General features: G+C 36.9%; 1 protein-coding gene across 1 annotated transcript; it reads left to right on the top strand.

Moving 5' to 3' along the window:
* Positions 1 to 58: 58 nt before the first annotated feature.
* Positions 59 to 27,664, top strand: LOC127957421 (ceramide synthase-like). The gene is made up of 5 exons (XM_052555958.1): positions 59 to 574; positions 15,265 to 15,351; positions 21,564 to 21,783; positions 23,575 to 23,670; positions 25,149 to 27,664. The coding sequence occupies exons 1-5, from the start codon at positions 453 to 455 to the stop codon at positions 25,467 to 25,469; spliced, it is 846 nt and encodes a 281-aa protein (XP_052411918.1). The 5' UTR covers positions 59 to 452; the 3' UTR covers positions 25,470 to 27,664.
* Positions 27,665 to 27,899: the final 235 nt, after the last annotated feature.

Genomic DNA, 27,899 nt, shown 5'->3' with positions numbered 1-27,899 from the left:
AACCGGTTCAAACGACTCATTAAAAAGATTCGGCTCAAAAGAACGAATCGTTCACGATTCGGACATACTGTTCTCCAACTCCATCAGGAATGAGCAACGCTCGCCGAGCAGCGGATATGCGCCCTGTATCGACGACTATTTTAATCGTTCCTGCGGACGCTATGCATGCAGCTCTGCGTTGATAACGCATGCTTAAGCGGCTCGTCTGTTCACGAAGCGAAACATGTAACAGAATCCTCGCTGGTCCCGGCTTGAGAGGCGGCAGGAGTGAAGAGCAATCAATCACCGGACGCCTCCACCGTTATTCGGTGTATGTACAGGGCAGTGAGTGCTGCTGAGGCAAGAGAACCGCTGCTCTAATGCTACCCTGAACACACCGACTCAGCGCTGCTATTTTAACACGGTATCGTGTTTTCGACCAAACATCAGATCAGGTTTTACAGCGGGACAAGATGTTCCAAGTGTTGGTTTGCGGCGTTGTGGTGTTCCCCGGTCTCTTCTACACTTTTAGAAAAGTGCTCCCGTCCATTTTCAAGCAGTGGACAGATGCCGACGTCGTGCTGGTCAGCGAGAGGTGAGTTTGCTGACAGTTGAGGCCAGACAGCTCTTGTAGTATCATTTGCTAGTTTACTGTTGGGTAGCAAAACGTCTGGTTCATTCTGTCTGGTTGAAACATCAGAATATAGTGTACACATTTAATATAATTCACATAAAATAAACTCTTGCTTCTGTTGTAAATTATAACACCTTGATAGAAACTGTTATACCAGCTGTTAAAATCCCACTTCAATGTTTACATCTTAGGGCATCACTGTAGCCGGGACCCCTAAACAGACTGTCAATCTACCAGGGACCTCAATATAAAAATATTTACAAACATTATTATCATTCCATTGTACAATTTATCTGGACCTTATTGGACCCTCTGCACACACCTGATGGGCCTTGTGATACTTAGTAGTTAGATTGATTTAGTTAAATGTTGTGGCTTGTGTGTTTAGGGGCTCAATTATGTTTCTAATCGGTTCTGTTCATGTTATCCGATATTCAGCGGATCTCATGACCTTAATCACTCCCTCATTAATTCAGCCATGGACAGTTCATGCAGAATGGCCATTCACTGACCAGCGTTGTACTGACCTCTTCTACATTTTCACAGATTAAGGTTATGCAAACATGCCAGGTGAAATATGTGTTTAAAGGGGTCATATGATTTGGAGTGTTTCAAGCTCTTGGTGCATATAGAAAAAATCTGTAAAGTTGCAAAGACTAAAGTCTCAAATCCAAAGAGATATACTTTATAAAAACGAAGAGTCAACCACGCCCTCCTAAAACTCCTCATTTAAACACGCCTCCACATGTCTATGTCACAATGTGGGAAGATTTGCATAACAACGGCCAAATGTTCACGCAAAAAAAATATGCGTAACCTTTAGGGATGTAAATGATAAACCGTTTATCAGTTAATTGTTGATAAGAGATGCAGTCGATTACGGCTGACGATGGTCTGTTAACTGATTTAATGTTGGGCTGTGTGCGGCTCATGCGCAAAACACGTGCGAGCGGCTATGAGTGATGGTGGCCATATATAAATGCATCATTCATTCACATGTACTAATTAAGCTTTTAATGTCATTTAAACTTTAAAAGTACATTAAAATAGAAAAAACACAAAAGTTATTCAACATGAAAAGCAATAGAAACGTAGTAACGAAGTCTTTTAATCAGATAACTGCGCTTTGCAACTTTCTGATTCTGGTTTTCAAAACGGCTCTTCTCAAAACAACAGAGAAATGTTAGTTAGCTTTAAATGGCTTTGACACACACGTAGGTTTAGCTAGCTAACATACCCTTGTATTTGAACAAAATAGCTACTGGCAGTAGACAATAATAGACCATAACATATGAAAGAGAACTTACCCGGCAGTGTAAGAGCATGACTGGTCCACAAAGCTGTGCTGGTTACATTTGAGGTACAGGTCATGGGGTTTCTCAGATATCGCTTGAGACCGGTAAGCATTAGCCTCGATAGTAGTCGTGTCTCCTTCATTGCATATTTTTATATTTTGAATATATCCCTCCTCTGCATACTGTAACCCCTTTTGCTTCGATCTGGAGGATATCTTGGTGGTATTGCTCCAAAAAAGGTCACTGCCATGCACGGGTATACCTCTTCCCGTCATGGCAATCTGTCACGCTGGTCGTGTTTGACCATTTGTTTTTCGGAAGTAGCAATAGTAACTAAGGGGGAGGGGCTCAGTGAAAGGCTAATTGTCTATTTTTCATTAATTCTGTTCCCTAAATTAATAAATCGAACAAATTCTTAATTCATGAAATCTTTAATTTAATTTCCCATGTTTCCAACACACAGTAAGAGATGCGATTAAAAGTGAAAAATAATAAAATAAACCTGCAAAATTAGAGGGTTAGACAGTCAAGATTTAGGAAAAGAAATCGGAAAACCATAAAGCCATAAAAATGAAGGCTATATCTCGAACAGAATCCAGAGGCATGGTCATGATCTTATATTTTCTTAACCCTGCGAAAAAGTTTTTTTTTCTGTCTCAGCTGTTTCAATCGCACGGAGCCCCTCGGGTCCCACTTTGTCAAAAAAAAATAAAAATAAATATATATATAACTATCTTGTGGCCTCAAGATACCAACCGATACTAACTCGTGGCCACAGTTTCGTTTGGGATAATTTTATTTTAAGTCAGTTGAACACATTGCAATTGTGTTTTAAAATACAACAACGAGCACCACAAAACCATTTAAGGAGGCTCATTTAGCAGTCTCCGTGCAGGATAGGAAACAGTCAACAAAGTAAATGACCTCAAACGTATGGCGTGCTCTCTTCATTTTATCAAATGATCATAATTACATCTATTCATTTTATAATCCTGCTACTAGCATTTTATTCAGACTAAAACCCCATTAATTCAAGTGAGAAAGCATTTTGTGTGTGTGTGTGTGTGTGTGTGTGTGTGTGTGTGTGGGTGGGTGTGGCTTTTGCACATCCTGTCATGCCGGTGACTGCTGCCTGCAATAGATGCATTTTGCAGCATTATGGTAAACGATTAATCGATTAATTGATCGTTAATTTAAACGACAATCGATTGTGGAATTAATTTATATTTCACATACCTACCTAGTAAACTTTGATTCTCGCTATTGCCGCCGCCGCCATGTCGTGGAGATGCTGTTTCCTTGTGAAAGTGAAAATACTTTGTTTGGCCTTCGAAAAGAGGATACAAGTACAAATTAGTGGTTAAGTTGTTTTTACAACAGTTCAAACCAAATATTCAGATGTGTTTCATGGAGGACTGTTTCCTGATCCTGGGAGAGAAGACTACAATGCTGGCTGTTCTGACTCACGGTCTGTCAGTATGTTTATATATGTAAAAGATTTGCCACTGATGATTCAAACGTGAGTTTTGAGCAGTGTAGAGCAGTGGTTCTCAATTCCTATCCTCGCACCCTCTTGCTCTGCATATTTTGTATGTTTTTCTTATGGCTACAGATGTTTGTTCTATTCGAATGTAAGTACCCTGCGTAGTGGACACCACAGGATATTCCTCCACGATTCCAGTTCAAAGTGAACATATGCTCAATTCAAAGAGCATTGAAGTGTGTGAGACGTGAATTTAAATTGTATGCATTTACAGAGGTATATGATGTCAGACGTGTGTGAAAACATTGTGCAGCACAAATCCGTGAATGAACAGATTTCCTCTGTTCAAGGATTAGGGAGCAATGAACACTGTGAAGGGACCAAAATCATGCACGGCGCTCACTTCTAATGAACTGATTATCTGAATCAGGTGTGTTAACAAAGAGAGAGATGCAAAATATGCAGAGCTAGGGGTGCCAGAACTGGAATTGAGAACCGCTGGGGTAGAGTAGAGCTTGTTGTTTGTCGTTTCTCCGATCATAAATACAGACATGGTTTTATTTTTACCCTGTGCGATGCATCACAACGTGTAAAAACACAGTATAAGTCATTATAATCCATAATTATGTACTCACTGCAACAGATGGCTTCTTCTTTGTATTGAGTATCATTGTTTTTGTCTTGTGTCTATGGTATGGTAAGGGCATAACATTTCCATCATGCGCTTAAGGCATTCGACCAATCACAAAGCACTGGATAGCTGGCCAATCAGAGCACACCTTGCTTTTTAGAACAATGAGCTTTGTAAAAAAAAAATGACAGGTTTCAGAAGGCAGGGCATAGTGGACAAACAATAACGTACAGTATGTGGAAAATAATGTGTCTTTTAAACCTTAAACTACATAAATGCATTTCATTAAACCAAATGCACAAAATAATGTTTTTCATCATATGACCCCTTCAATGATCTGAATTGAACTTGAAATTGAATAGATCCAAACAAATCTGGGTAATAAACCCAGAACACAAAGTCAACCCTTAACCACTGAGATGTTCTCAAACTCAGCATCTGCATTTTTGAAACTAACCAACCATTACTTAAACTTGCAAAGGAACCTTGAGGGAAACCTTTATCTGTGGTCATCCATACATGCACGTTTTTGCAGATAAGCAGTTTCAGATCAGTTCTAGGCGGGTTCAACATACATTTTCCTTGACACTGCTTGTCTTGTGGTGCAGAATATTACATGTATTTTTAACTCTTTTTGAAGCTGCTATTGATGTGGTTTGTAACCTAGCTATATAAAAAACTAATTTCACATCCATAGTTAAAGGTGCAATAGGTTGATTGTCTTCAGAAATATTTTTTGTTTTGCTGGTTTCAAGTGTCTTCACATCCCAATAGCAGTCATTAAGTTAAGTGGTCTACATGTATTTATCTGTATTTATTTATTCTGTGGAAGGCCTAGGACCAAGAAACTTTCAGTCCGATTGTTTTAATTGTCTTTCCTACCTGCCTGTCAACATATGTATCTGCATACCTCCGCGCACCCTGTACGCGGAGACAGGATATGTCATCAGCACGTTCATGCACGCTGTGCAGACAGAGCTAGAATGGCAGACAAACATCAACAACTCCATCTTCCTTCCTGGTATTGTAGTACTTTAACTAACTGCACTATAAAGTTTTCTCACCGGTATATTTGCATATATTTGCATATTTTCCATGTCTCGCGAACTGTGTTCCGATCGATATGATCCCTACACAGTGTTCATAGCTCCCTACCATCCATTGAACTACTTTGTTTACCCTAAAATTATTTAGCAATTTCCATAATCCCAGCTAATACTTTTGGTTTGCTTCAGATCTCTTTGCTTTTTAAATGCAACCTTTCTTTTTGCTGTGTTTTATGAGATAACATTCTATCAGTGCTTCTGTTTTCTGACTGGTGTTTCTATGGAGGTCAGTTGATATTATGGCTAAATGTAATATTTTGTTGAAATTTAGTTTCAATCTTCCACTGAGTTCCTGTTGTGCTAGATTCTCCCAAACCAATGCAGCTGTCAATCACCAAAAGTCAAACACCATAAAAGATAGCAGTGTCCTCTTCTCTTGATTCAGAATGGGCTCTTCACATTTCTTCTCTTCCAAGAAAACCAACATATGGACTCAACACAAAGGTTACAGAAAGAGGCTTAATTTAGATCCAATATATTTTCACAGACAGCTCACAGACAAGCTATAAGATGAAATAGTTAGGAAAATCAATATCCAATCCATGACAAAAAAAGAACATCTGCTTCAACAAAAGGAGTTTGTTCTCTGCCCTTGTGTATCAGAAAAAAATAAAATTGATTGTTGGCCCAAACTCTTGCCATGTTTCTTGACATGTTCTCTTAATGAGTTATTGATTGATCATCATGATCCAGTGGATGCTGAATAGTTGGCGAGGGATGGTGATCAGCAGCAACAAGGCGTACTGCGTAGTCAACAAAAGATAATATACATGGACATGTGGACTGATGGATGGGAAGTTGATCTGTGATCTTGATGGCAGTTAGAAGATGCACTGAAGGCCTCCACTCAGTGAAGAGGATGAAGGCTGTTAGAGGAGTGATAATGAAATAACACAGACTCTGGACTTTTACATTGAAGCAGTGATTCCATCAGCATTCTGAGTGTGTGTACATGTTAGAATGAGACAACCAGTCTGAATCACTGAATCACTAATGGTTTTTTATCACTCTCTCTGGCAATCCAGACTGTAATGAAGCCAGCTTGCTGGTTTCCATTATTTTATGTCAGAACATAGATTTTCTGTCACAGCATTGGGTAAGAATATGAAAAATACACAATCCATGAGCGTAAAACTTTTAACCGAACCTTGTAAAAGAAGACAGAATGTCAATTATGTAACCAGTATCTTGATGGTAGCTAATATGACATACAACGATTAAAAAATATATATTACTGTTTCCACAAAAAAATTAAGCAGCAAAAATGTTTTCAATATTGGTAATATTAAGAAATATTTATACTGTAGAGCAGCAAATCAGCAAATTAAGAGACTAAACTGCGGAAAATTCAGCTTTTACATCACTTGAATAATTTAAATGTTAAAATATATTTAAATAGAAATCTGTTACTTTAAATTGTAATAATATTTCACAATATTACTGATTTATTTAATCTTTTGCATATAGCAGCCTAGAGGTGAGCACAGTCAGAATCAGAATGAGCTTTATTGCCAGGTATGTTTACATATATGAGGAATTTGTTTTCGTGACAGAAGCTTCCGCAGTGCAAATGAAGGACAGTGACAGAAAAAAAAAAACACAGATAAAAAATAGAACAAGGAAGGAAGGAATAACAATATACAAATTGACAATTGTATGTGCAGGTATATTACAATAGACAGTTTTGTATGAACAGGTTTATTATGTGCAAATTTGAAGTGTAGACTAAGAATGGTGTTAGATAAATAAGTGTATGAGTGAATAAACAGTGTTGTGTGTTCCACAGTTTTGTCAAGTGCTCATGAGATGGATTGCCTGAGGGAAGAAACTGTTCCTGTGTCTGGCCGTTCTGCTGCATAAAGCTCTGTAGCGTCGACCAGATGGCAACAGTTCAAAGAGGGAGTGTGCTGGATGTGAGGGGTCCAGAGTGATTTTGCCAGCCCTTTTGCTCACTCTGGATTAGGGGTGTCCATGGTTAACCGGTTAACCGATTAACCGTTAAAAATTGCGTAACCGAGTGAAACATTTTGCTCGGTTAAGTGACGTCAATGGCGTGCATTGAATTTAGTTGTAATACATTTTTGCACCACCAGAGACCGCCAGAGCGCTCCCAGACATTTGTAATGTCCACAAGAAGAAGTCATTTTTCTAATATGAAGCGGGCAAAAAAAGGTACAGCGTTGGAGCACTTTAAAATTGAGAGTGACGGGGCAAAATGCAAGTATTGCAATACAGTGCTTAGATATACTTAAAGTAAAACCTCGTTGTTGTAATCTCAACAGCCAACACCCGGGCATCATTAGGACACACTGGATGCATGGCGAAAGCATCTCAGCTGCGTGGCGTGTCTGTTTTTAATTTGGCTCCCATGTTAACAGGTTAGACTTGCAGACTGCCTGCGTGAGACGCGCGGCTCAGGCGCGGCTCGACGCGTGCATGCTAGAAATAGAACCGACGCCTTGTTGGAAGCGTTTCCAGGCAAAATATAATAGGAAAATATGTTTATATGTCATTTTGTACACAAATACATATTAATTCAAGACATTTTGATATTTGAAAGTCTATAGGTTGACATAAATTCAGATATAAATGTAATTAAAATAAATAAATAATTATCGATTTTCAAATATTGTACCTGTCAAACAGTCATAGTCATAGCCTTAGCGAGGCGGCCGCGGAGTCTGCTCGTTATACATTTTAGGCTTATTCTCAAATTCAGATTGTGTTAATGGGCGGCATTATTAGGCAGTTTTAATAGGACAATTTGACCGGAGAGATTAAATTTTGTCGGACATTTCTTTTTTTTTCGGCCAATGTCCGGAAATTACTATGGTTATAGTTACTATGGCACACTATGGTTAACCGAGTATTAACCGCTAAAGGCCTCGGTTAACGGTTAATGAAAAACTTGAAAACGTGCAGCCCTACTCTGGATAAGTACAGTTCTTGAATAGAAGGGAGGGTTGTACCGATGATTCGGTCAGCAGTCCGGACTACCCTCTGTAGAAAGTCAGATTTAGAAGCTGAGCTGAAACAGACAGTTACTGAAGTGCAGAGGATGGATTCAATGATGGCGGAGTAGAACTGTTTGAGCAGTTCTTGTGGCAGGTTGAACTTCCTCATCAGGTGAAGGAAGTAAAACTTCTGCTGGGTCTTTTTCACAATGGCGTCAATGTGAATGCCCCACTTCAGGTCCTGAGAGACAGTGGTGCCCAGGAACCTGAATGGCAGGTTGTTGAGAGTGCACCAGACAGCCAGTTCTTTAACCTCCTGTCTGTAGGCAGACTTGTCACCGTCCTGAATGAGGCCAATGAGTGTGGTGTCATCTGCAAACTTCTTTCAAAAACCTTTCAAAAATCCTAGAATATTTGAAAGTTTTTTTCTATTCTAGTTCATTTAAAACTGGAAGTCTACACAGGACGTATTGAGGTGTGTAAATGTGTGTGCTAACTGAAACTTTCTCTAGCATGACTTGATTGGATTAACAATGCAAACAAGATTTGTAGATACTTAACAACAGGGTGCCCTGCATCTGGAAGGAGGCAGCCCCTGCTTTTGGAGTTGTTGTTTTTTGTTTGTTTAGACTCTAATCAAACACAGCTGAACCACAGCTGGTTTTGGGGGTTCAATTTAAAATGACAGACAGGCTTATTGTTGAAATTGACATGCTTGAAATCAAAGACTGCACAAAGAATAGGAGGCAGACCACTAGAAAAACAAGGGGCCATTTACACAACAACGTTTTCATCCAAAAATGGGAAACTTATGCATTTTGACCACTTGTTTACATGACGTTTTGGGGACTGAAAACTAATATTTTTGAAAATGGTAAAAATAAATGACACAAAATGTAGGTAAAGTAAAAAACAAGTAAAAAACAAATGTTTAAAATGACAAAAGTCAAACAGGCACTTTTACATTTCGTTTTAAAACTAAATCATCTTGTCTGTCTCCCCTCACTCTTCTTGACAGTCAGCTCTCCTCACATGATGAATGAAGTCTGTGACGCGACTGTCATTGATCAGCGGCCTTCAGTTTTTAACACTAGTGTCTGTTCTCTAAGTGAAATAAATGATTTTTATCACTATAAAAAAATTAAAATGATGGTGGGGACAGTGCCGCGGTGGTCAAGTGACGAAACCAGTGTTGCCATTTAATACACCGTCAACACCGACTATCGCAGCAAGACTAGCATTCATCTGTTGTGAAAGACATTGCCTTGACTGAATCTAAAACCATAAAAAACATTTTAATTACCTGAAATAAAATAAACATTAACGGAAATAAAATAAAATAATTTATAAGCATATATTTTTTTTAGCTGTAATTGCCATAGCAACATTTTAAATGTTTTTTTGCGATTTCTGTAAGACATTACATGTCACAGTTTTAAGTCTAGATGTCCTGGAAAGAGCACAGAGCTTCAGAGCTTTTCAGAGATACCAAATGATTGGAGTTTTGATTATAACCACGCCCTCTCCTTGGTCTTTAAAAATGACTGACATTGATCAAATATTATGTCCACTGCAGAGGGACACCAGGACTTAAAGCATGTTTTTTAAGGCATTTTGGGATGAATAAGGAAATATATTATATATCAATATTCCTATGAAATATTACATAGGCCTAATATTATGAAAATCTAGCCAGTTATTACTCCAATTATTTAACTGATTTTTTTTTCATTCTGTGTTGCCCTAAAAACATATTAATATGCAAATTAGATACAGTTTATAGATGCATTGTATACCAGTGGTCGGCAACAGACGACCCGTGGGGCAAAACTGGCCCTGCAGCTATAATATCTGGCCCGTGCCCACATGCAGATTATTTTGATAGTTGCTTGTTCTGAAATAGATCTGTCATGACAGCAACAGTTACTCACAATTGGAGTTTGTGAGCAGAGCTGAGTGGTGTGATTTTGAATGGGATTTTTTCAAAGTCAGAAGGTCGTGGTTTTCACTCGCTCCAAGAGCACTCCACCACTGCTCCATCACAAGTATTATTCATGCCAACAGCCCATAATAAAACTGCATATTTAGCAGGAATTCATGTTAAAGTTATTTTGCTAGTGATTTAGATCACTCAAATCAGAAAGTGTGTGAAAGCTATGATGACGGCAATTGACATGAGCAGGAAGGAAGTTCTAGTTCTCAAGGAATTTGTTCCTTTCTAGATGAATATTTTCAGCTGAAAGCATGATTTGAACAAGTACTACAAGATTATTCACACGCAATCGCTCTCAATAATGCATTTAAACAAATGTAATGTAAATGTAAAGTGCTACTTCATCTGTATCCATTTTGAATGAGCAGAAATCTGTAATAAATGCATTGATCTGACATAGGAGAGGATGCAGGATTTTTCCGTCCTGCTCCACTTACTACGACGTGCACACCTTCCCAAACAGACGAGGCTTTTATACTTGTCGCGTTTGCCGTTGTACTATTATTTGAAACGAAAGGGGGAGACGAGGAGTAATTGTCCTCTAAAACCATTGGGAATCACCAGTGAGAAGTCATTTTGGCGGTACAAGCCCTCTCACATGATGAGTGAGTTGATGAATTGGTAATTTCTTTATGTACAAACTGAATGATATAATTTAAGCTTTTGAGTTTATTTAGCAACAAACACAAGACAACTTGACAACACACAAGACAAACTGCTTCTGTTTTACACAAATGCTGGCACAGATGTGTCTGTTTGGCTAGAATTGGCCAGAACTCGTGCACCTTCAGAAGCGGAGCTGCGCAGAAAGTTACAAAATATGCCGTGCAGACCGCCATGCCAAATGATGTCGCACGCACTCAAAGTGAACTTCCGCCAATAACCTGATCTGATGACGTCATATTTGCAGTGCGCACCCAAGCAAACTTGTGACACGTGGAGTAAAAAGTCTGATTTCTACACGGACAGCAGCAAGTGCTGTGATTGGTCTGCTAGAATCCCATATGTACTTTTTGTGTGTGTTTATGTGCACATTAATTTATTTTAATGTTGAGTAACTTGGAGTACTGAGTACTGAGTAAACCACTGAGTAAATCAGTTTGCTTTAAAATTAATTGTGTTGTAAGTTATGCTAATTTAGACCTTGATCGCAAGAAGCAGAATTAAGTATATGTTGACTACTATTTTATATATGTATGTTTGGACCCATGTCATGCCAGCCACCCACCCCTAAAGCTACATAAAAGAAGAATTTTCTTCTCCCTTTTTGCTTTCTTTCTGAGCTCAGTGTAAGAGAAAAAGAGGAGAGAGAGGGGGATACAAAGAGTGGATTGTGTGCAATGGGTTTTGTGACAGTATTCAGGCAGCAAGGCTCCAAGGATGGAAGGATGTGGGGAGCAGAGCACTGTGCGTGCGTGTTTGTTAAGGGAAGCGCTTATCTAGTGGCCAACTCAGGCGTAAGCTGTCAGGCCGAGGTCACGTGACCACCGTTGTCATGACGAGCAAGCGTCACCCCGTGTACAATGCTCAGCCGTGCAGTTCATCAGACAGTCAGAGGCTTGGACTGAGCCCTACACTACGCTACACTTACACTTTCTTTCTTTCATTCTGCTTTTACAGCCATAATATTGTGCTTTATAACTACTGCAGGACACTTCAGAAAATGTTTGAAATCACATTTTTCAACATCATGGTACTATTTAAAAACTCAAAATCAAAAAACTTTTTTCAAAGTTGTAAATAGAACAAAGTTTCCGGTTTTTCTATTTCCAAATTTTACATTTAACTTAATGTATTACCTGCTATTTCTTTGTAATTATTTGTGAAATTTACTAGCAATTTCTGAGTGAAAATTGTTTCACCGCCAAATATTTTTTCAGTGTAGTTCATATATAAATGCTTAGTCGACAAATAACTTTTAAAAAGTAATTTATTAAAAAAATTTTTACAAACATGAAGGTGTTATATTATATTACAATATATAAGAATAAAACTTTAATTCAAATTATATGGCGTATTAATAAATCAGTTTAATCATAATTACATAACATGTAACTTGGTAAGATAAGCCCCCAAATGAACATAATTAAAAGATTTTACATTATTGTGAAAGTGGTTTTAAAGGTTAGATTTTTGTTATATAGTGTTTATTTCTGTTTATAATCTGCAAATGATATATTTAAGCCACACAAGATTTTTGTTAAATGGAAGAAAACAAGTTTTATTCAAAATGAGAGAGAAAAATCTTTTGCAGTTTTGCTTCTCAGACAGGTAGTTTTCTTTTTTAGTTTATTTAAACAGGACAGATACGAAAACAAGGAACTGGTGAAGAGTTAGAATACCATATAGGACTGTAGTATTTGTTCACTCATATTTAACCAGCTTATTAATTCCCGTTCACAAGTATAATATATGAGCATCAGACCACAGAGAAAATACTACCACACAATCAGTCAGCATGGAAAATATATCATGTGACCTCTGACTATTATTATTGAATCAAGCTCAAATATTTGCTTTATATTAATGGTTAATGTCTGTTCAAATGTGCATGTTCGCATATACTACAATGAATGGTGACCATTTGGTAAACATGTCTTGTAGTGATAGTGTCCTGTAAGTGTAACCCTTCTATGTGTTCTGGGCCATTTTTGTTTTCTGTCATCTGTTTTTTTTTTTTTTTTTTTTTTTTTTTTTTAGGTTGAATTGTATGTGTGAATTTTTTTTGTCAAAGTTCAGCAGTGACACACACAAGGAGTATGATGTTAGTTTGATTGTGGTGGATGTCTTTCAGGCTTGGCGGATTCTAACATTTAACCTCGTGAACACGGTAGGCACGGATGTCAGGTCACAAATGTGACCCTTTCTCTGATGAACAGAGAAGCTCAGATCATTGAAAATCCATATAGACCTTTGAAATGAAGACTTGAGTCAGAATGTTCTGTCCACGCATCATAATTAAAGTACAGTGGCTGTCAGTCTTCAGAATGATAGCAAGTGGTCCATATGATTTGTGCAAGTGTGAAGAACACATTGAAATTTAGGGTGCTTTCACACCTGGCCCGTTGTTTCAGAACCTGGTGTGTTTCCCCTCTTAGCTCGGTTTGTTTGGGCTTATGTGAACACGCCAATCGCGCTCGGATCCGTGCCAAAACGCGCCAACAACTCTGAAGCGGTTCGATTGTAGTGAGAAAGCAATCCGATCTAACGGACCAACAAACCAGGCCATATCAGAATGTATAGTGGGTAATTACGTAAGTTCTGTGAAAAGCGTTAGCTTTGTTGTTTGGCTAATTCCTCAAAATAAACCTTTGAATGTCTGTATATACGTCTTCGCCATTCAAAATCAAAGCACACTTTTTCATTTTATAATGCCATCTTATTGCACTTGTTCCTAGTAGGTGAATTTTAAAATATAAGTCTCTGGTGTCCCCAGAATGTGTCTGTAAAGTTTCAGCTTAAAATCCTCCACAGATCAATTATTATATAATTTTAAAAATGCCTATTTTGAGTGGAAGCAGAAACACACTGTTTTTCATGCCGGTCTCCTTAAATGCAAACAAGCTGCGGCTCCCTGCCCCCTTTTCCAGAATAGAGCTGTGCCATTACAGCTGGGACCTTCTAAAAACATCTGTTTACTTTCTGATTATCGTGTTTATGGTGCTGAAATCATGCGTTTTAAACCATATTAGTTTAAACTTCTGAAATATGGTTTTCTGAGTGCACACGTACAGAAAGCGGCTGTCACAGCATGTGAGTACTAAACAAAGTTCTCATTCACACACAAGTTTATGTTAAAACACACAAGTTACAAAAACACTCGGTTATGTCTGTGAAGGTAAACAGCTGGGAAATAAATTGCATGTTTATTTCAGATCTGTGTGGCAGCAGCAATATACAGTAAATAAATCAATAAATCCACTTCTTGTCTCCTCTGAAGCTGGGACTCTAAATAGTGTTCTGTACTCGTCTGTGCAGCCAAAGACTTCCTTGCAGAAAAAGGCTTACCAAAACAAAGTTACTGGGTTAATCTTTCTTACATTTCCTTGGTTGGTAGATGCACCGGGGACCTGATAATAGCACTTGAAACCTGGAAAAGTAATTTCATGATATCTCACCTTTAAGTTACAGTTGAAGTCAAAAGTTTACATACACCTTGCAGAATTTCCAAAATGTTATTGTTTATTTAGTTATGACCTGAAAAAAATATTTCACTTAAAACATGTTTACATATATTCCACTAGAGAAACTAAGTTGAATTTATAAAAATAACCATGTTCAATTGTTTTAAGTACACTTGATTCTTAATACTGTAATCCATAGCTGTTTAGTGACAGTTGTTCATGAGTCTCTTGTTTGTCCTGAACAGTTAAAGTGCCTGCTGTTCTTCAGAAAAATCCTTCAGGTCCCAAAAATTATTTGATTTTTCAGCAGTTTTGGGTATTTAGCCCTATCCAACAATGGCTATGATTTTGAGAGCCATCTTTTCACACTGAGGACAACTTAGGGACTATTAGGGACTATACTATTAATGCTCAAATGCTCACTGATGCTCCAGAATGAAAAACAATGCATTAAGAGCCGGGGGTACTTAAACATTTAAGTAGCTTCTGAAGGAAAGTACTAAATAAAAAAAGAGAAGATATTAAGGCAAAATAAGATAAATGAAAACATCTTCGTTCTTTTCAAAAGTTTTCACCTTCATGCAAATACAAAGTTTTTCGCCTCATCGTGCATGCTTTTTCCTTCTGGAGCATCAGTGAGTATTTGAACCTTCTGTAACCGTTGCACATGAGTCTCTCAGTCAGTATTAGGAATCAAGTGTATGTAAACTTTTGAACGGGGTAATTTTGATCAATTCAGCTATTATTTTCTCTTGTAGAATATATGTAAACCTCTGTTAAATATCGTATTCAGGTCAGTACTAAATAAACAATATTGTTGCATTTAGTACGATCACTCTTAATTTGGTAAAATAATTAACATTTTGCAGATTCTTTAAGGTGTGTGTGAACTTTTGACTTCAACTGTATACACTGAAATTGTTGAGCCTCCACTTACCCTCCTTGATGTGGCATTTAGTTACAGTTTCAAATCTCTTATGTTGATTATAGTTTCTAGGGTTAAAATATGTAAAATAATAAGGCAGGCGCTAACCTGCATGAATTTGTCTGCTCTTTCTCTTGAAGGCTGGTGTCATCCATTCACGCTGTTATGGCCACCACAGCTGGCATCATCGTGGTGTCTTCGTGCAAAGGCAATGTGATTATGGACCGGTAAGTATGCCAACCCTTGACACATCTTTCACAGTGCACCAATGAGAACCTTTTCTACAGCGAAGGATCATATTCTGCATCTTTACAAAAATACTTGGTATAAAGGTCCTGATAAAACTGATCCAGATCCATCACTGCCTGGAAACTGACTTGTCTACATAGAGTTCCAGTCATACTAAAAATCTGAGTATTGTGATGAGAAAACACATGTACATATGCACATATATAGTGTATATGATTGTTCCTATAATAGTAATAAGGTGCATTTAGACATTAGTATTTATTTCAGCAACCAATTACAATTAAATTCTACACTAATTTTTTAAAGTTTAGCGTCTGTAAGATTAATTAATAGTTTTCTGCAGCAAGGATGTATTACATTTATGCAAAAGTGACAGTAAAAGTGAGTTTTATAATGCTACAAAAGTTATACTAATAAATGCTTTCTATTCATGAAAGAATCCTGAAGAAATGTGTCATGGTTCCACATAAATATTAGGCAGCACAACTGGTTTCAAGACTGATGACAAAAAGAAGATTAATCACGATTAATCATTGCTCAGAACTAATATGTGTGTGTATATATTAAAATACAATCTTAAATGGTTATATTTTCTTATATAAATGTTTTCACTGTATCAAATAAATGGAGCTCTCTCTCTCTCTCTCTCTCTCGTCCTCTCAAAAAAAATCTCACCAATTCCAAATATTTATTGTACATTCTGTTCTCATAAATTATGAAAAAATAAGAAAATAAGAATTCTGCTTGCTCTGAAGCATCATTACAGTATGTCAACAATTTGATCTTCAAAATGGTGCAATGCCACTTTAAGAAGGAGGTCATTTAGACCTTACCTGCCCATGCCTTTCTTCATCTCAGTGGCCAATCACAACAGCCTCTGGGGTAACAGTGCATACCTCTGTTTCTATGCCACATCTGCTGACCCCTTTGGCTCCGCCCCTACCCCAAGGACACAGAGAGGAGGAGATTAGGTACACAGAGTCCCAGGGCAACAGCTGTTATCTTCCTCTCTCTGCCCTTCCCTGGTACTAGAGTGACACCTGCAATTTCAGCCTCTGCCACCTGTTCATGTGGGGTGGGGGAAATGTGTGCGTGTGTTTGTGGCGTAACGGGGTAATCCATAGAAGGCACTTGCCAGGCAGGCCTAGAGAAAACTCCCAACCTCCCTGTTAATCCCCCAGAGGCTTAATACTTGGCTTGAGCACATGCGCAGCCGTGATCCTGAGTGACAAGGAGCATCCAATGACACTGTGAGTGTTAAAGGAATAGTTCACTCAAAAATGACAGTTATGTCATCATTTACTCGCCCTCATATTTCACAGGATGCCCTAAATTATATTTGCATTTACCTTTCACTGTAGTTATATAGAAAAGAGCAGCTTGTATTTGTTTGGGGTCAGTAAGATTTTTCAAATGTTTTTGAACCGGGCTTGAAAACAAAACAAAATAATTTAATCGGTTCACTTAGAGCAGAATCAGTATTTTAATGTTTCTGTTCCTGCGTTCCTCTGATATTATTACCATTCCAAAATCGGTTCGGGTGGAAGAAATACTGGTCAATAACATTTTTTTTTTTTTTTAATTTTCTTTGCCTATAATTTGCCTAATAATAAAGGAAAAAAGAGAGATCAGGGCTGAGTTTCCCAAAAGCTTTGTAAGACTAAGTAGCACTTGAAAATCATGGTAGATCTACGGGTGCTCTGGAGTAATCATAAAAACCCTGAGTGCATCATAAGAAGACATATTTATGCACTCACCTGCAGGACAATTGGCAGATTACACCTTTACCTTGATTCAAGTGCAATGTGATTATAATATAAGGATTTGATTGTGTTTTATTGTGCACTGTATGACTCGTTTTCTTTGTTTTATATTCATTTATAAATGAAAAAATTGAAAAGGGCAGAAAAATAGAAATGCTCATCTAAATTAAATGACTGAAAAAAAAATGAATAAAAGAAGTAATGTTGGAACTAACTGGGGAAAAAATATGACAATGACTTTCTGAAGAGCATGAAAACTGAATTTGTATTGGAAAATTGTACTGGACCCGGAAATAAGGTCTCTCTCTCTCTCTCTCTCTCTATACTGTATATAAAGTAAATATTATTATGTAAAGTATAATATTATACACTATAATATAATATAATGTATTGTATTATAGTTATTATATCCAAGTTGTCCGTTTGGACCGCAGCATTAGGTTAACATCAATAAACGATTGTGTACTACAATTAAGAGCCATTCCATAAGGTGAAATTTCAGCACTTGACAAGTGGATAGCGACTCCTAAGTAGCACTTAAGAACAGATACGTGTGTTTGCTTTACATGCATTTTTGGGAAACGCACGTGAAATAATAATGAACAATCGTCCAAATGACCAAATGTATACTGTACATGCCACTAAAGAAAAAATCAAACAAAAAAATCTGTCAACACTTTAAAGAGATTCAAGTATTTTGAAGATATTTAAAAAAGTTTGCTGCATTGTAAAAATAACAAAAAAACAAAACAAAAAAAAAAACAAGTATAAGATTGTGTTTTGAGAGTAAAAGATCAAACAAACAAAAAAACATGAGTCTCTCGTTGCATTTTATTAGCCCTATTACTTTCGGAAATAATGTAGGCTAAAATGGCTTTAGGCTAAAGCAAAATGTTAACAAATATTCTAAAAACAGTTATTAGTTTTTCTCCAAAACAAATATAAACTATAAAAACGTCAATCCAAAAACTAATTAATTTAAGGTGAATATGATGCCTACCTCTCTCATTCGGCACGAATCCAAATGTTTCCATATTCCCAACATATCTGGATGCTCAAATATGATTTATTATGTAGTGTTTCTACTTTCTTTCATTGACATAAAACATCATCCTACACATCGGCTTTATCAGCACAGGGAGGCATGGTCACGCTGAACGCAACAAATTTTGTACAACTGAGCAGTGTAACTTACAGGCTTCAATATAGCAAAATGTCGTGTCGGCACGATGGTCATACCAAAGCCGGTTATACAGAAGCAAGACATTATTCCAAGCTATCAATCTTTTACAAAATAATTCAAATTGTAAAGCTTTTGTAAAATAAAGAAAACTAGGGGCCCACTCTCTGCTGTTGAATTTATCTCACGTATCCTCAGATAAACTCTAAGGGCGGTGCATTGCCATTGTGACTTGACTATGATGAGTTCAAAGCTGAGTGGACATTTCACTCGTTGGCTTCAGCGTCATAATTGCATATGCCGTACTGCTGGAATTTGTGATTGTTTGAAAGAGAATTTCAAATATTAAATGGAATGATAAAGATAACCGGCCATTTCAAATTTTCAATTGTGTTCGGAACTATAAAATTTGATTTCATTTCTGTTTCTGGTTCTGTTCCTGCCATTTAAAAATTTAATTTGTGTTCCTTGAACCGGTTCAGAGCCGTGTTTTCATAAGTGTCTTATGCTCATCAAAGCTGATGAAAAATACAGTAAAAATAGAAATATTTACATTTACATGTATGCATTTGGCTGACGCTTTTATCCAACGTTCACACTTTTTTTTTTTTTTTTTTTTTTTTACAAATTTTGTATTTTTATTTTTATCATCAGTATGTGTGTCCCAACCCACAACCTTTTGCGCTGTTAACCCAATGCTCTACCACTAAGCCACATGAACGTGTTACATATGAACATATTAGTTATTACAAGTTAAAATTATGTTTTTTATTTTAATAACTTTTCAAATGTAATTTTTTCCTTCTTTAACTGATTTTTCAGCAGTCATTACTCCAGTCTTCGGTGTCACATGATCCTCCAGAAATCATTCTGATATGCTGATTTGGACACATCTTATTATCGTTGTTTAAAATAGTTGCGCAGGTTAATGTTTTAGTAGAAACCATGATACATTTTTTTTCAGGATTTTATTTGATAAATTTGATGAAGTTTAAATCAGCTGCATATATTTGAAATAGAAATCTTTTTTTTAACTTTCATTTTTGTTAATTTTAATGCATCCTTGTTTAATAAAAGTATTAACCCCAAACTTTTGTACAGCAGCATACATGGAAGGGACATGGGATTAGGATGTAGTGGTGTTAGGCATAAAGGAAAAGAATACAAAAAAAATCACCATTAAAATATAATTTAACTAAATTGTATAATTTAAGTCTTCTGAAGCTTTAATGAATACTGTTAATTGACAAGTGTGTATGCTCACTGATAATATTTGCGCATGGCCAGTGCTTCATGTACTTATGTTTTATGTTGTGCATATGTGAAACTTACATTTAGCATATAATTGATGTATATCATGTGTGTATGAACAGTATAGAGATGTTCCAGGTCAGTGTAGCCGGAAGCTCTCTTTGTGATTAAACAATTCAGCACTAATCACAGATGCAAAGTCTGTGGAATCAGTTTGACTTTGAATTAACAAGTATTATTTTAATATTGTATCAATTTATTAATAGATTTTTTACATTTTTACATAATGCATATAGTAGACATTATATAAAATGTAATATGGACTACTTCTGTAGCCTAGACATTGAAAAATTGCTGCTAGAGAGCGACATAATAAAGGGTGGTAAGCAAACATTTTTAGCTACACCCTATAAAATACACATCTGTTAAAGTTGTTTGTCTACTGCAGTCTACACCTGGAAGACTCTTCTAGGTGAAAATCTATTATAGTATATTTTGCTGAAAAAATAGTTGGCATACTGTTCAAAAGTTTGGGTTCAGTAAGATTTTTTAAATGTATTTTTTAAGAAGTTTCTTATGTTAACCAAGGCTGCCTTTATTTGATAAGAAATACAGTTACAAACAATATTATGAAATATTATTTCAATTTAAAATAAAGTCTTCTATTTTAATGTTTTAAAAGTAAAATTTTCCTGTGATGGCAAAACTGAATTTCTTTGCATTATTATTCCAGTCTTCAATGTCACATGATTGGAAATCATTCTGATATGTGACCCTGGAGCACAAAACTAGTCATAAGTAGCATAGATGTATTTGTAGCAATAGCCACTGAATGGGTCAAAATTGACAATTTTTCTTATATGCAAAAATTTATTAGCATATTATGTAAAGATCATGTTCCATGACAATATTTAGTAAATTTCCTACCATAAATATATCAAAACAAAATTTTTGATCAGTAATATGCATCACTAAGAACTTTATTTTAAAGGGTTAGTTCGCCCAATTTGCAAAATTGTGTCATTAATAACTCACCCTCATGTTGTTCCAAACCCTTAAGACATCCGATTATCTTTGGAACACAGTTTAAGATATTTTTTTTAATAGCCACATTAAAAAAGTTAACCGCTTAAGTCATTTGTGGATTAATGCTTATTGGAGACACGAACCGTTTAAAACAATTCAGATGGATTTGGTGAACTGGTTCAAAAAGATCCGGTTACATCTAATGATTCGTTCGCGAACCAGATATCACAAACTGCTTTGTTTTGAACTGTCTAACAACAGACACGGAAGAGAAGACAATGCTGAATAAAGTCGTAGTTTTTGCTATTTTTGGACCAAAATGTATTTTCGATGTTTCAAAAAATTCTAACTGAACCTCTGATGTCACATGGACTATTTTATGATGTTTTTCTTACCTTTCTGGACATGGACAGTATACCGTACACACAGCTTCAATGGAGGCACTGAGAGGTCTCGGACTAACTCTAAAATATCTTAAACTGTGATCCAAAGATAAACGGAGGTTTAACGGGTTTGGAACAACATGAGGGTGAGTCATTAATGACATTATTTTGCAAATTGGGCGAACTAACCGTTTAAGGAGATTTACTTTACAGGTGATTTTCTCAGTATTTAGTATAGATTCCAGATTTTCTAATAGTTTTATTTCAGACAAATATCATCCTATCTTACCAAACAATACATTAATGGAAAGCCTATTTTCAATTTTTGGGGGTATTTTTGTTAAAGCAAAATTTTAAGCTGTACAAGTGATTTTATTTTTTGCAATATAAATATTTTGTAGCACTGTAAAAGTCTTTACTGTAACTCTTGGACAATTTAATCCATACTTGCTGAATAAAAGAAACAAAAAAAATGTTTTATTTGGACAGCTACCTTCTAGAATGTTTTTTAGAAGATGAAAAAAAAAACTGTCTGAAATCACTCCACACATGATTTGTTCACCTGTTCTGTTCGTCTTCTGTTCCAGACACTGGCTGGCCACCTATTTTGTCATTTGGTATGGCGTTCCCTACATGTCATATGACATCTTCGCCATGTACCTCAGCCATTACTATCGCTTCTGGGTCAAAGGTCACAAGGACTATAAAAGCCACTCTCTACGAACCGTCAACTCATTTGTGAGGAAAGAGTTCCTGCTGGTCCTCCATCACATTGCACTACTCACCATCCTACTGCCTGTGACTCTGGTGAGAGAGAGAATAATAGAGAGGACAGATATATATAGGATGAGTGATATGACAGACAATAATATGATGGGAGAGAGTAATGGGCATTCTCAAATAAACATTTCCAACTATAGCCAGGACCAAAGGGTAGGGAATGTAAATATGGGGGATGCAGTGCTTTTGTGTGCGTTAAGTACCTGATGCGTGAGAAACAATTACCTTAATAGCAGCTGTTTCACTGCCAGAGTACATGCAGTGGAACAAACACACACACACACACACACACACACTGGTGGAAACCTGCTCTTTTGTTTGGTGTCTCTGGGCTGTCAGTGGTTATAAGAGATCACGTTACCTATGCTTCCATTATTCACACACAGCTGCTACTCGGATACCATCTCTCACACACACACACACACACACACACACACACACACACACACACACACACACACACACACACACTATGCTTTGTGCTCCCGTTCCACAAAATAACCCATGAAACATAAAGTCACAAACACAGACAAACCGATTTTGACGTGTGTGGTAATAACACAAAGAAAGACGAAGCCCCAGACCACCACAACAAAACATCTGGCTGTCCCGCGACTTATACAAGATATATAACATTTCACACTTTTTTGAAATGCACATTAGTTAATACATTACCTTACAGTAACATTTTGTAGGGTATTTTGCATGGGAAAAGAGGATATACTGTGTATATATAGACAAAAAAAAGTATAGATGAATATTATAGAAGCTATAGACTCCCCCCAAACAGCGTGGTTTAGATCAGTGAGCTTGGATCCACCATATCCACCGCTGTGTATCATATCACATATATGTGGATCATTCACTAAACTAGTCATAGAGTCATTCCTGCACATCTTCTGGGTCTGTAAGAACACCATTCTGTACATCTTGTCTAGTGTGATTTTTGTTTGCTCATGAGAGTCTGTTTCACTTGTTTGACTTTTAGTTTAGTATTGCCTATAGTTTGTAACTTTACTGTAGCCTGATTTAAACTGTTTGAATGAGTTCAACCTTAGATGTTCAGAAGAGCACTGACAAGGATGTATAGTGCCAGGTTTGTCACTAGCGCTGTAAATACTTTCATTGACAATGATTCATTTAGATTACAATTCTTTAATATTAAGTGTAATGATTTATGATGAAATCTAAAATATGATGATAATTTAGATATATTTATTGGCTTTTTAAAATATATATATTTAGAATTAGATTAAGTATCTGTTAAAATATACGTGTACTGTGTAGATCTTTTTTTTACTGCAAATATTACTTTTATTTTGGGGGAAAAAGGCAGTATACTATGGTTCAAAATTTTGGGGTCAGTAAATTTTTTTTTTATTATTAATCCTCGAAGAATAGTCCTCAATAATTTATAATAGTAATAATAATAATTCTTGAGCATTAAATCAGTATATTTGAATGATTTCTGAAGGACTGAAATAATGACGCTGAAATTTAAGCTTTGCATCACAGGAATAAATTAAATTTTGAAATATATTAAATTAGAAAACAGTTATTTTGAACTGTAATAATATTTTATAAAAGTACAATTTGTATTGTATTTTTGATCAAATAAATTGAGCTTGGTGAGCATAAGATAATAATTTTTTTTTTTTTATCGACCCAATTTTGAACTGTTGTATACATTGGGTTTTATTGTTGTAATTCTCAGTTATTCAATTCCATAGACTGATGGATTGCATATTTACATCCTTGTTCACACTGGTGGAATGTGTGTGTGCTGACTGTGTTTCTTGCTCTCTCTGTGTACATCAGTTCTTCAGGAAGGACCAGGGTGATTACTTCATTGGCTGTCTCTTCCTCACAGAGCTCAGCACTCCTTTTGTTTCACTGGGCAAAATCCTCATTCAGGTAACACAAGAGTGTATTTTACTCAGCAGTCCTTCACAGAGGAGCTGCCAGTCAACAGCTTTTGTGTTTCCTTTAGTCAAGATAAATGTGTGTTAAATGCAAAGATGTTTAGTACTCTTGTCAGAGTACCAGCGTTAGTGTTCCTGCTTTGAAGTCAAAATCTATCAGTAATACTTGCTTATGTTTCTGCTGTTTTCTTACCAAATATGGTCACATCTTGAATGACAATCCTGGAACGTGAATAATTTGATCTTTTTTATTTTTTATTTTTTTTTATGTATAGCACCCATGGACATTGGAAAATGTAAATGTAACTTTTTTTTCAGGACTGTTTAATGTACAAATTTTTTTAATAGAAAACTTTTGTAAGATGGTAATTTATTTACTGTCGCTCACTGAAGAAAATGACCCCGATGGCAGTGTATGTCTCTTCTAAATGGAGCATTCTCTGTCACACTTATTTTCCATTCTCTGTACTTTTCCAAATAACTCTTTTCGTGCTCATTCTTGGTTTCTGCTTATTGGGAGTGATTAAGTGAAACTGCTTTCAGACATGCATCTCTTATATTCTTACACATGCCCCCTTTTGGTAGTCATGGGTATGGCATATTAAAGCAGTCCCAGCATCTGTAGTTAGTAGGGACAAAATATCATAAGTCTGTTCCACTTTGAATTTTTTTTTTTTTCTGACAATGAACAGCTAAGCAGAATGAAACTGACATGTGAAGGGAACAATCACAGTTTTAATCACAATTTTATTTGTTGAGAAATGCTTTAAGGGCATTTACTCACCATTTGTTGTTCCAAACCTGTATGTCTTTGGGTGATCCTTGAAACACAAATCTAAATATTTTTTAATGAAACCTGAGAGCTTTCTGTCCCTCCATTGAAAGTCCATGTAACCAAAACTTAAACGATCTAAATAGATTACAAAGGCATCGTAAAATGAATCCATGTGTTTTGAGTGGTTTAACCCGTCTTGTGAAGAGAGATGATCGCTTTATATGATGAACAGATTTAATTGAGTCTTTTATTCACATTTAAACATTGATCAGTGCACACACATGCACAGAGCACATTTGCATATGCAATGCATGAGAACCAGTGAGTTGTAAAGTTTGCATGTTTACCATATGTGATTTATTCCATGTATATTAATATGTAAAAGTGTGTGTTATATAGAGTGATTGTATGTCTTCACGAGACTTGGATTAAACCGCTTGATTCATGTGGATTTGTTTTACGATGCCTTCATGACCTTTTTGGGTCTTCAGTCACTCAGTTGCCTGGATTTCAATGGAGTGGAAGAAAGATGTCCTATATTTGGAATAAAGTAAAGTATGATTTGGCTGTGAGTAAAAGATGACAGAATTTTTATTTTGTTTTTTGGGGGGGGAAACTATCTCTTTAAAATGACCCGTTTTGCCCCCATCATCTAATCTTATTTTCTTCCTCTCATTCTTCTGTCTCTTCTGTAGCTGGGGATGCAGGACTGCTGGCTGCACAAGGTTAATGGAGGCATGGTGCTGCTGAGTTTCTTCATGTGCCGCATCGCACTCTTCCCCTACATGTACTGGGCCTACGGCTCCCACTACGGCATCCCGCTCTACAGCGTTCCCTTCCATCTCCCGCTCTCCGCCAGCCTGGGCAACCTCTGCATCCTGGCACCGCAGGTCTACTGGTTCGTCCTCCTCTGCCGTAAAGGCCTCCGACTCTACAAGCGGCAACGGGATGCACAAAACCAGGCGTCTCCGCTGTCCTCTCCCGAGCCGGTCTCAGATATCTCCAAGGCTGATTAGTGAAGGTCTGTCTTTATCTAGACCAAACAATCAACAGACATCACAGCTGAGGGCTACGGCACTGCATCTGCTACTGTTACAATACAATCCAGATTTCATATTAGAAATACCCTTATTTCTCCTCTTCACTTTACTCCATCCCATCTGCACACTCACAATCACCCACTCGCCCGTTAAAATGGCACTTCACTGGATTTACTGCAGTGACTTCTAAGGAGCATGTTCTAGGTCAATTATTGAGGGCGGTAACCTTCTTTTCCTTCTCTGATTGGAGGATCTGTTACAGTTTGGACTGGTGTCTTTGAATGTCATTGGAATTATCTGTTACTTTTTTTATCTGTTATTTTTGGTTTCGTTTTGTCCCATATGAAATGCTGACATACAAAAATGCACTGGTTTAAACTAGGGTATTTATTATGCGAGTGGCATGGCCGTCATGATAAATACATTGAATTAAACCCACAGCATTTCAGATCACATCCCACTCGGCTCAAAGTTCCCATCACGTGGTAAGCATTTCCATGGCTGCAGTGCTGCTGTTCTTGTTTACAGCTCATTAGAGTTCTGTGAATGTGTTTGCACACACACTGCCCTGCTGTGACTGTTTACACTTCTCTACCACACACCGCCCTTTATGCTCTGGAGGCTGCTAATGGATTCTGCTTCACTTCTTTGGGCCTTTTGAGCATCTGAAGTCCTCCCATCCACATGGGGGCAGTAGAGAGTCGGTCCTTATGTTTACATGACATAAACTGGACTCGAGTCTATAGGGGGATGAGGTCTTTGCAGGGTACAAAGAGCAAGCACATAACGCTTGGCATATCTTTTAGGCCACATAATGCCTGAGGGCATCTCCAGGCAGTAGTCAAAGCAATAACATGGGGATTCAATGCAAGGGATTGTGGGTAGTTGGCGAGCCCATGTGAACACATGGGTAAATATAGAAAAGCTGCATGACAGCCTCCTCTGAAAGCATGTATAAATGATGTAATCCTAACTTATCAGGCAATTTTACATCTGAGATTTTCATGTGTAGAAAAGCCATCAGAAGTCTTTAAAATTCATAATTTCTGTAGTCAGTTTCATTTCTGTTGCTCTTCAGCTAAATATTTTTTGGCTAGACATCAGTTTTTATGATTGCTGTCTACTGAATAATTTCTAGACAATTGGATCCAGAAAAGTCACTTTGAAAGATTTGGGAACCCTGCTAATTGTGTTTTTGAGTGTGAAGGGTGAAATGCTCTTGATACCGGGCTTAAATTTTTATCTTCATATTAACAGCCTACAGTATGAGTTGTAAATAAATTCTGTTTAATTCTACATTGATGAACATTGCAGTATAAAGGGGTGATTTGCTGTTGCCTAGGGTCATTTTAGAGATAATCTGTGGCTTATAAGAGCTTGTGTAAGTGTAGGTTTAGCAAGGAACTCAGAAGCCTTTGTTTCAGGGCTTTTAACACAACCTGCAGCATCTTTCATAATACATCTAGTGAATGCTGGATGCCGTATGAATGCATCTGTATGACGTATGAGTTTGTTTTTTAGCAGTGACTTCTAGATTCCATTAAATGCTTTCAGAAGTGCAGAACTGTGAGATTAAAATGTTGCCCAGTACACACCCATGCACTCTTATTTAGTGTTTCCAAGACAAACTGGACCTAAAGGATGCCTTTAGCCAAGTGTGTGTGTGTGTGTTTGAGAGAGAGAGAGAGAGAGAGAGAGAGAGAGAGAGAGAGACAGACAGAGAGAAGACTTGTATAAGAGTGTGTATAAGCTCCCAGCTCACTCTCTAGGAGGTTGAACAGGGTCTTTGCTGGACTGAAAGAGAGAGGATGTGTTTTGCTTTCCCTTTCTATAGCTTTAGAACTTTTCAAAACTACATATGCAGTCTTTCAAGCTGCTGCTTCTTGTCTATGGCAACACTATGCTTTCCTTAGTTTTGCTGATGCATTTGGCTGAGTTGGCCATATTAATCATGATGCATGTTTTTTTTTTTTTTGTAGTCCATTGTGTTGATGCGTTTGTTTATTAATGTCTGTTACAGTACATTTTTCAATAACCAACATTTTTATTTTGTTCTCTCATTTTTCACTGCTTATCATGAGGCATATCCATAATCTAATAAATACGCTGTATGGCCAAAAGCATGTATACACCCAAAAAGCATCTAAAATCAAATATATGGGCATTAACAAGGGGTTTCTCATTCTTTTGCCACCATAACATCTACATTTTTCCCAAACTGTTGCACAAAGTTGGATTCTGTTAAATGTGACTTGAATTAAGGGACCTAGCATTAATATTATAAATTCACAAACTTTTGGCCGTGTAGTGTAAATGTATGAACGGGTTTATATCCAGAAATATCATAAATCAATAAACTTCAGCTTATTTATGCCATGCTTGAACTTGTAGTATAGACTGTGATGC

Source organism: Carassius gibelio, chromosome B5, assembly GCF_023724105.1.
Source record: "Carassius gibelio isolate Cgi1373 ecotype wild population from Czech Republic chromosome B5, carGib1.2-hapl.c, whole genome shotgun sequence".
In the NCBI taxonomy this organism is placed as follows: Eukaryota; Metazoa; Chordata; class Actinopteri; order Cypriniformes; family Cyprinidae; genus Carassius; species Carassius gibelio.
This window is presented reverse-complemented; position numbering and strand designations above follow the sequence as displayed.